Source organism: Solanum pennellii, chromosome 10 (genome assembly GCF_001406875.1).
Source record: "Solanum pennellii chromosome 10, SPENNV200".
NCBI classification, from domain to species: domain Eukaryota; kingdom Viridiplantae; phylum Streptophyta; class Magnoliopsida; order Solanales; family Solanaceae; genus Solanum; species Solanum pennellii.
Genome location: NC_028646.1, coordinates 76,351,740 through 76,361,991, shown reverse-complemented (window position 1 = coordinate 76,361,991; position 10,252 = coordinate 76,351,740). Strand labels below are relative to the sequence as shown.

The following is a 10,252-nucleotide window of genomic DNA, read 5'->3' as shown; positions in this document are numbered from 1 at the left end:
CCCCCCCCCAATTTCTCCCATCCCTGGACCTCAATAGAAATCGAAGATATATGGTAACTAATAGCATTCAAAACTCATCAGACAGACCTATATGATGGATAAATCAAAGGACACATGAAAAGACTGTTTACTAAACCAACATGAAATTAAATTATGACACACCTCAGATTGTGAAGAAGCACATTAACATGAAAATGAATACCAAGATTCAGCTAATTAAAGGAAAATTCAGCTAGCTTTAGACAAACAATGGAGCAAACGAATGTAACTACCAACACATAATCCCAAAAGAACTTTATCATTCTTATAGTCCAAAAATTTACAAGAAAAACGAAGCTGAAGCAAAAGAGTACAACGAAAGAAACCAACGGTTCTTAATAGCAGAACTTTTACCAAATATTGAACCCATAAAACACCAAATTTAAATGGAATACAAGGGGAGGCGAGATTACCTTTATTGGAGCAGCAAAGCTGATATTGCTGTTGGAGTTCTTTTGATGTGGGCTGGGTCGATTTGGAATGTAGGATTGAGAAATTGGGCTGCGTTTGTATTCTTGGGCTGAAAATTGGCCCAATTTTGGGTATTAATGATTTAAGGAATAATTACTTGGATGAATGTCTTTTAATAAATAATTATTAATTTTAGCAATATTTTTCATTTATTATCATTTATAGCAATACTATGTTAAATCTACAATATATATTCAAAGTGAATTAAGTATGCAATATATATGAATTATAACTATTTTTAAAAATATATTATATTATAAGTATATTAAAATGTGTGATAATTGTATTATTCATTAATAAAAATTGTATTATATGTGAATAATAAATTATTTTTTGTAATATGAATTTAAAGTGTATTATAAATGCATTAAAAGTGATAAAGTGAAAAAAATGTTATTGTTATAAATGATAAATATTTTTTATTTGTAGTATATTTACTTAAGTTTCCCGTCATTTAATAATAAAAATGATCTTCTGCTCACTTATAAATTGAACATCAATTTATTTTAATTTTTTTCAGATTTCTTATATGAATTTATTTTATAAAAAATATATAGACTAAAAATAAATTTATTAAAAGGTTATAGAGTCGAATCTCATGCGGGTCAACAATCTTTTCCTCCCCGGATTTCATTCACTGACTTCCCAATATATACAATTGCTAGCCATAATACAAGGCACATATTTAGGAACTAATTACAATCATATCAATCTAAATATATGCTTAGCTAAATATAGAAACATAATATATATACATATATATCTTAACACACCCCCACAGTCGAAGCGGGAGGACTACGGACGCTAAGACTGTCACGAAAATCCTCAAACAAGATTCGCGGAAGACCCTTAGTAAAAATATCCGCAATCTGATGTCTAGAAGGTACATGTAGAACCCGAACATCCCCCCGAGCAACCTTCTCGCGTACAAAATGAATATCCAACTCGATGTGTTTTGTACGTTGATGTTGAACTGGATTTCCCGACAAATAAATAGCACTAACATTGTCACAATAAACCAAGGTAGCCTTTTTAATCGGACAATGTAACTCCAAGAGAAGATTCCTAATCCAGCATGATTCGGAAACAACATTTGCCACCCCTCGATACTCGGCTTCTGCACTAGATTTTGACAATGTGGGTTGGCGCTTAGATGACCAAGATATTAAATTATCCCCCAAAAATACACAATAACCAGACGTTGATCGTCTCGTATCCGGGCACCCCCCCCAATCTGCATCAGTATATGCAACCAGAGAAGAAATAACCGAGGGATACAAATGTAAGCCATAATCAAGAGTACCCTGAACATACCGAACAATTCGTTTGAGAGCAGACATATGATCAACCCTGGGGTCGTGCATATGTAGACACACCTGCTGAACAGAATAAGAAATATCTGGTCTGGTGAATGTAAGGTACTGAAGAGCTCCTGCAAGACTCCTATACAAAGATGGATCATCAAACGGAGCACTAGTAGTCGCGGCGAGCTTGGACTTCGTGTCAACCGGTGTTTGAGACGGTTTACACGATGACATCCCTGCACGATCAATTATTTCTTCGGCATATTTCCGCTGTGAAAGAAATAAACCATCCTTATGTCGAGTCACAGCAATACCCAAAAAATAATTCAAATGACCAAGATCCTTCATAGCAAACTCAGAGCTAAGAAGAGATATAATAGAACGGCGAAGAGCATCCGAAGAGGCCGTCAGAATAATGTCATCCACATATAACAAAAGATAAGCCATATCCGACCCTTTGCGGTAGATAAACAAAGAGTTATCCATCCTGCTGTTAGTAAATCCAATAGATAACATATAATCAGCAAACCGCTTATACCAAGCCCGAGGTGCCTGTTTAAGTCCATAAAGAGACTTATTTAAGAGACAAACATAATCCGGATGAGCCTTATCCCTGTAGCCAACCGGTTGATGCATATAAACCGTTTCCTGCAACTCACCATGTAAGAAAGCATTCTTTACATCCAACTGATGGATATGCCATGCCTTTGATAAAGAAAGACTAAGAACAGTGCGGATTGTAGCCGGTTTGACAACTGGACTAAACGTCTCACCACAATCAATGCCAACCTGTTGAGATTTGCCATCACCTACAAGACGGGCTTTGTGCCTCTCAAAAATACCGTTAGACCGGACTTTATGAGTAAAAAGCCACATAGAACGAATAACATTCACATTAGGTGGACGAGGCACCAATTCCCACGTCTTATTTTCAATAAGAGCACTAAATTCATCATCCATGGCCATTTTCCAATTAGGATCACGTAAAGCCGCGACCGGATTACGAGGTAAAGGAGACCTCGTGACAGCGACATTGGAAAAATATTTTCTATTAGGCTTAACAATGCCATGTTGACTTCTGGTCACAATACTTGGCTTTTGGATTGGAATGTGGGCAGAAGGTGGTGCGGGTGGGCCATGCTGAATCTGGGCCGAGAGAGAGGGAGGAGAGGTTTGAGGTGGGGAGGAAGTTTGTGGGCTGGACAGCAAGGGTGGCCCAAGCGCCTCTTGGGAACCCACTGCAGGGGAGATGGGAGATGGGGTCTGGGCTGGATTTGAGGCAGGAGTAACGGGCTGGGCCGCAGGGGAGGGAGGAGGGGAAGCATGCTGGACGTTGGGTGTAGGTTCAGCAGCTTGGGTCAAGTGATGTACGACCAGAGGATGTAAACCATCCCCCAAAAAATCATACGAGGTAGAATGTGGAGTATGAAGATTAGCAAATGGGAACACACTCTCATCAAACACGACATGGCGACAAATAATGATTTTATTAGTCGATAAATCAAAACACTTGTAACCGCGATGATTAGAAGGAAAACCCAAAAAAACACATGGAGTAGACCTTGGTTGTAACTTATGAATGGTGGTAGAGGGAATAAGAGGGTAGCATAAACACCCAAACACCCGTAAGTGTGAGTAAGAAGGAATTCGGTGATAAAGAATTTCTACAGGAGACCTATTACCCAACAACTTACTTGGAAGAATATTGAGAAGATATGTAGCCATTTGCAAGGCATGATGCCAAAAAGAAGGAGGTAGAGAAGCATGAGCAAGAAGAGTTCTAGTGATATTGTTAATAGTTCTAAGTTTCCGTTCGGCTTTCCCATTTTGAGAAGAAGTATGGGGACAAGAGAGACGGAAAGATAGGCCATTGCGTTTGCAAAATTCCCAAAAAGGACCATTATCAAACTCCTTCCCATTATCACATTGAATATTTTTGATATGACGTTCAAATTGAGTGTGGATATGGGCTTGAAAAGCTAGAAAAGTGTCATACACATCCGATTTCTTGGCTATAGGAAAAGTCCATAGATATTTCGAAAAATCATCCAATAACACAATGTAATACCGATGGCCTATAGAACTTAAAATAGGTGAAGTCCACAAGTCACTATGAATTATATCAAAAGGCATAAGAGTATTAGAAGTAGATGGAGCAAAGGGCAATTTAACATGTTTGCCATAAACACAAGAATTGCAAATGGTAGAAGCAGAATGTTTATTACACGCAATGTTTTTATTATGCCTAAGAACATCTAAGATATGAGCACCCGGATGACCCAACCGATCGTGCCAAAGCTTAGGTGAGATGGCGGCAAAGGTAGAATGAGTAGCCTGATTTGTGGTAAAAGGATAAAGGTCCCCATGGCTATCACTCCTCATGATTGGCTGCCCCGTCCGAAAATCCTTCACAGAAAACCCAAAAGGATCAAATTCAACTTTCACAGAATTATCGGTGGTAAATTTTCTAACCGAAATGAGATTTTTGATGAGTTTAGGTGCATGAAGAACATTGTTTAGAGTAAGGGGAGCAGTAGGGGAAGACAATTGAGTATGACCATAACCAAGTATAGGAATAGTATGACCATTACCAACAACAATGCCATTATTAGGATGAGTGCTCAAATTAAAATAAGACGAGAAATTACCGGGAGAGGAAGTCATATGAGAAGTCGCTCCAGTGTCCATGTACCATGCCGGATCGGGTTGAGAAAGAGTCATAGTGTGCATTGCGGACTCAATGTCAGTTGGAGCATAGGACCCGGGCTGCCCAATAGAAGAAGCTGCATAGGCCTGCTGGCCTGTTTGAGGTCGTGGGCCCAAGATGCCAGGTTGCTGCCTGGGTTGGAAATTGGGCCTGGCCCAATTCTGAGTTGGGTAAGGACATGGTGGGACGGGCCACCCTTGCGGCATCCACCCCCATGGTGGACATGGTTGCTGCCAGAACGGGGAGTAGGAGTGCTGGCCGCCTGTCCCACGTGGCGCACCACCGGAACCACCACCGGAAACCTGACCCGCTTTGCTGCCACCGGAGCCACGGCCTGCACCACCAGAATACTTGCGGTTGCCGGAATTTTTCCCTTTTTTCTGATTTTTCCGTTCTTTCGAGTGACCATGAGAACCGGAGTCAACCTGAGAATTATCAAATGAAGCAACCATTGCCGAGGCTGACCCTTGTGAAGCATCCTTGGCCAAGCCGACCTCCTCTAAAGTGAGCATGGATCGTGCTTGATAAAAAGCGGGTAGGGGATTGCTCTGCCTAATAAGCGTACCAACACCACTGTATGCTTTCGTAAGGCCCCCAACCATCTGAAGAACCAGACGACTGTCCGAAACCGGTGCACCTACATTCTTGAGTTGATCAGCAAGAGACTTCAACCTTTGACAATAAGCCGAGACATTAGGAAAGTCCTCCAAAATCGTGGTTGAAAACTCCTGCTCAAGAGTCACAGCCCGAGAATGTTTATTGTCCTGAAATAGGTCACGCAACCTATGCCATATGTCCATTGCTGTTGCATCCGGTTCGATAACGGTGTTTATAAGGTCAGTCGAGATAGTACCATAAAGCCACGATAACACCGCAGCATCAAGGGTCTGCCATAGTTCTTGTTCTTCCTCGGTAGACGGAACTTTCTCCTTGCCATTAGCAGGGGGAATGATATGGTGAAGGACCCGATGAGATTTTGCGTGAAGCTTGAACAACTCCGCCCACGTAGAGTATTGCATATTCGCCATCTCAAGAGTAATGGGAATGTTTGCCTTGATGTTAGAAACAGCAAGAGCAGGGTGATATTGAGACTTGGAGTCACCCATGGAGAAGAATAGAGAAGTGAAGAGAGTAGATGGAAAAGAGGGAAAACAACCGTGAGCAATGAAAAAAAAAAAATAGCCGAGGAAAGCAGCGGAAGATGAAGGAAAACCGTGCCCTAGGCAACTGATACCATGAAAGAGTTTGTGGAATCTTTTCCTCCCCGGATTTCATTCACTGACTTCCCAATATATACAATTGCTAGCCATAATACAAGGCACATATTTAGGAACTAATTACAATCATATCAATCTAAATATATGCTTAGCTAAATATAGAAACATAATATATATACATATATATCTTAACAATTGTAATACAAAATAGACAATAAAAAATAGTGATGTGGACTTCACAATACGAAGTTAGTGAATATAATATATGCCAACTCAAATAGACTATCAAAAGAAGCAATAATTGAAGTTGTCTGTTTCTTTTCTAATAATTTATACAAGTCTTGTTGAAAATAATTGCAGAGAAAAAAAAATTAAAAATGGTTGGACCAAATAGACCACAAATTGTTCTATTTGGATCCTCAATAGTACAATTTAGCTATAGCCATGAAGGTTGGGGTTCAATCCTCACTGATCTATACTCATGCAAGGTAGTCTATTTATCTCTTATTCTTAATTTAATTTGTTGTTCTATGTTTCTATATGTTTTTTGTTTTTGGTCTCTTATTTTGTAAATACGTAAGGATGATGATTATTGAGAATATATATTCGGAGTAGGAATTTTTGATTGGTTAAAATTTGACCTGTGTCTCTTTAAGCATTCCTTCGCCTTGTCATGTCCTGCCTCATTCCGTTTGTGTCCTGTCATGTCTAATCCCAAGTTTTGTTTTTTAGTATCTAATCGAGAGGAGAGTGAGGGTTAATACTACTTACTTAGCTTCTTCCTATGTTGATATCAAAGGAATGAATGCAAGATTGTGTTTTTCATCATTTAATTATAATTAAATGATTATGTATTTCTACTCTAATTTATAATTATATTATGTAATTTGACGTAAACATTCAAAAAGTAACCCCAATTGGATGTACTATGTGCATATTTAGTTGAACGAAGCTTGGAGAACAAATTACGGATCAAAACTATAAAACAAAAATATTATATATTTGTAAATGATAAATAGTATATTTGAAAGTAGAACTCAATTAGAAGGATATTGAAGCTAATTTCAATCGACAAGTATATATATATATTCTGAAGGCGGTTCATCAATTGGATCCTAAATAGTAAAATCCATAAAATAAATATAAATACATATACAAGTGAATAATATACTTTTTTTTTTATTATCTTAAATCAAGTTGATTATGCTTTTTTATAGGCAGATATAGTGCTTCGTGGATATGGTGGTTGGAACACTAGGCTGGCTCTACTGGTTTTGGACCAAATATTTCCCAAGGTACTTCTTATAACTGTTGTTCAGTGTATAAAATTTAAATTCTTATTTTTTACTCTAATTCGGAGGATCAATATATATATAAAATGATACGCTTATTCATATTTATTTGTTCATATATAATTAAGAATGCAACAGTACAACCATCACTTGTTATCGTATACTTTGGTGGAAATGACTCAATGAAACCTGATTCAAATGATCTAAATGCTCATGTTCCTCTTCTTGAATATATACAAAACATGAAGAACATTGTACTTCATATCAAGGTATCCATTTTGAAACTACTCAACTAACATGATAAATTTTATAGCTAAACAATAAATTAATCGCTAATGCTTTATCGAAATTGCTTGCAGAGCCTATCGGAAAAGACTCGAATAATAGTTCTTGGTACTCCACCAGTGAACGAGGAAAAAATCATCAAGTTGTTCGGGTAAGACATACTGAAATGTAACAAAAATGGGATTTTAAGAAAATAAAATAACACTTTTAATCTGATAGTTCTACGGTAAAATTATGTCAAATGCATTAAACTAAAAAAGAAAGTATCCTTTTTAAATGAAAGGAATACTAGTTTTTTTGACTTAACAGGGCAATCTATCGGAAATAATATTTCTGACAAACTTTACATCAAAAATCTCATATTTTAAAGGATTTTTGTTCGATAATTCGTATATTTGGCTTGCTATTGTTGTTTTGTTTTTGGGAAACAGAATTTCTCGACGTTCAAATGAGAGCTCACATATATATTCAGAAGCTTGTATAAAAATGTGCAAAGAGTTGGGGATCAAGGTGATTGATCTTTGGACTGCACTTCAAAATCGAAATGATTGGTTATCTGCTCACTTCACGTAGGTTTTTCTATCTTAATTTAAAGCTTCAATTATTAATTCGTAGTAAATAATTGATTAAAAAGTTAAATTCATGTAGATAACTTTACCAATTACGTTTAATACTTCTCAGCTATTTTCTAATTAAATTATTTATACGGAGGGCACGTGAGAAAAAAGCTGTTAAATCCTAACTCATGTGCAACATTTCCTTATAGAGGATCACTTAGTTTTACACCTTCACATATGTAAACCCTTTTTGTAGTGATTTTCTTTGAAAAATATTCTAAAATAATTTATACATAAGATCTATTTATCCAAGATGGTATCCCACCACTCGAACTCGAACCGAGATGTATTAATGTTACTTTCTAAGAGCAGCGTGTCTATCAATTTATCATAGCACCTTGTATATTTATAACAGCCTATGAATAAGCAATCGTTGAGATTGAGTAAGCTATTTTAGTTTATTAAGTAATAATTCAAATGGATCAACAACAATAAAAAATTGTTCAAATAGGAATTTGAGGTTTAAGGTTCTAATTTTAACTTGGGGTAACAAATAATGAAAGATAATACTGTCACTACATTCAACAAAAATAATCATTAGCGGTAATTAATTTTTGATTGCCGCTAAATATGTATTTTTAGCGGCAATTGTCACTCTTTGTATATATTCCTAAAATCTTTAGCGACATTAGTTTTAATGACACTTAACTAATATCGTTAAAGGCTTTAGCACTTTTTATTAATGTCAATATTTAATGCCGCTAAAAGTTATTTTTGTTGTAGTGTTTATTGAGTGAAAATAACTAGCAAGACCTCTATTTATAATACTATAAAATCTACTTTAACTCAAAATAGGAAACTTATACCTATATGAATTTAACTACCAATCAACTAGACATGATTTCTTACAACTTTGAATTATTTTTTCCAATATATATATACACTTGAGGTCCAAATTCACTGTGATATTTTGCTATATTTGGGTGTGAAGGGATGGTATTCATTTAACAGCAGAAGCAAGCAAAGTTGTGGTTAAGGAAATCTTAAAGGTTGTGAAAGAAGCAGATTGGGAGCCAAATTTACATTGGAAATCATTGCCAAATGAATTTGCACAATGTTTACCTACTATCTTTGTTGGGCCTGATGGTAACACTCCTGTTAATGTTGCTGATTTGGACTTGGACTGGCAAGCCCAATGGATCTGACAATATGAATGTTCTGTCATGTTCGTCGGGGTCAAGATAGGAATTTCTTTAATAATTTTTTGACTTGTCTCTGTATTCTTTATAATCACCTCTCACACTTTCTCTTTACATGTCTAAACTATCTTATTCTAGTTTCCCTCATTTTGTCCATCATTCATAGGGTCAGACCCACCTTAGTAGGGTGAATTGAAATAGATTAATAAATATTTCTTGTTTTTTTTAGAACGTTAAATATCTTAAAACAAGTTTGTCAAACCGACTTGTATTTGAGATTGAATTTTTTTAAAAAATACACTTCAAGGTGGACTCAAACATGATACTCTTGTTAAGTCTTGTTAGGTTTTAAATGTAATTCGCATGTGATAATGTAAATCCAAATTACATGAGCTGGTCTACAATCTCAAAATTTCGTGTAAATGAGGAGATCAAATATTTTATACGACTTGCAAGACATAATATATTTGTGTCTAACGAATCTAATAATTGAGTCACCATAATAATTTATGTCTAATAATTATGTCTAAACTGATACGGATACAAAATAATATTCTCATTTGATTTAGTATAGACTTTAAGAAAATAAAGAAAATTTTTAAATTTTAGAATTTTAAATTAAGAATATATTAAATGTATCAAAATGTATTTTAATCTTATAATCTTAAATGTGTAATTGAAATTAATTAATTACTAAAAAGGAAAAGAACTACTTTTTTCAAAACGAATTAAAAAAATAACAGGACAAACAAATCAAAAATGAAGAAGAAATATAGTGTACACAAACTTGTTGAATCCATCCCATTTTTTAGTCAACTTTAGCTATTCAATTGGTACAAGCAATTGTTAAAAAGGAATAGTAATTGGAGTTGAAAATAAAAGATTTCGTAGTTGGCAAATTGGTAAGATTTGCAACCATTCTTGACTTTGCTATGTTTACATATGTCATTAGTGACATAGACATGGTTTTATCCTTCTATAAATAGAGCATTCTTGCTCATTTGTAGAACACACCAAGTTAGAGAGAAAAACCATTTTGAGAGCAAAGTGAGGTATTCCATAGACTATACAAGGAAATAGTCTGTGAAGAAAAATAGAGTGTGAGCGATATTTTAGTAAGACGGAAACCAAAAGAGTGTTGTTCCTTTTGAGTGTGTAGTAGTCACTTTGAGTATTGTATT

General features: G+C 35.7%; 1 protein-coding gene across 2 annotated transcripts; it reads left to right on the top strand.

Moving 5' to 3' along the window:
- Nucleotides 1-6,039: 6,039 nt before the first annotated feature.
- LOC107032392 (GDSL esterase/lipase CPRD49-like) lies at nucleotides 6,040-9,299 on the top strand. 2 transcript variants are annotated; one of them, XM_015233987.2, is made up of 6 exons: nucleotides 6,040-6,226; nucleotides 6,956-7,033; nucleotides 7,159-7,299; nucleotides 7,390-7,466; nucleotides 7,747-7,884; nucleotides 8,864-9,299. In XM_015233987.2, the coding sequence occupies exons 1-6, from the start codon at nucleotides 6,116-6,118 to the stop codon at nucleotides 9,075-9,077; spliced, it is 759 nt and encodes a 252-aa protein (XP_015089473.1). In that variant the 5' UTR covers nucleotides 6,040-6,115; the 3' UTR covers nucleotides 9,078-9,299. The 2 variants fall into 2 exon arrangements, with proteins under 2 accessions (XP_015089473.1, XP_015089474.1); XM_015233988.2 differs by lacking the exon at nucleotides 7,159-7,299.
- The last annotated feature ends 953 nt before the right edge of the window (nucleotides 9,300-10,252 follow it).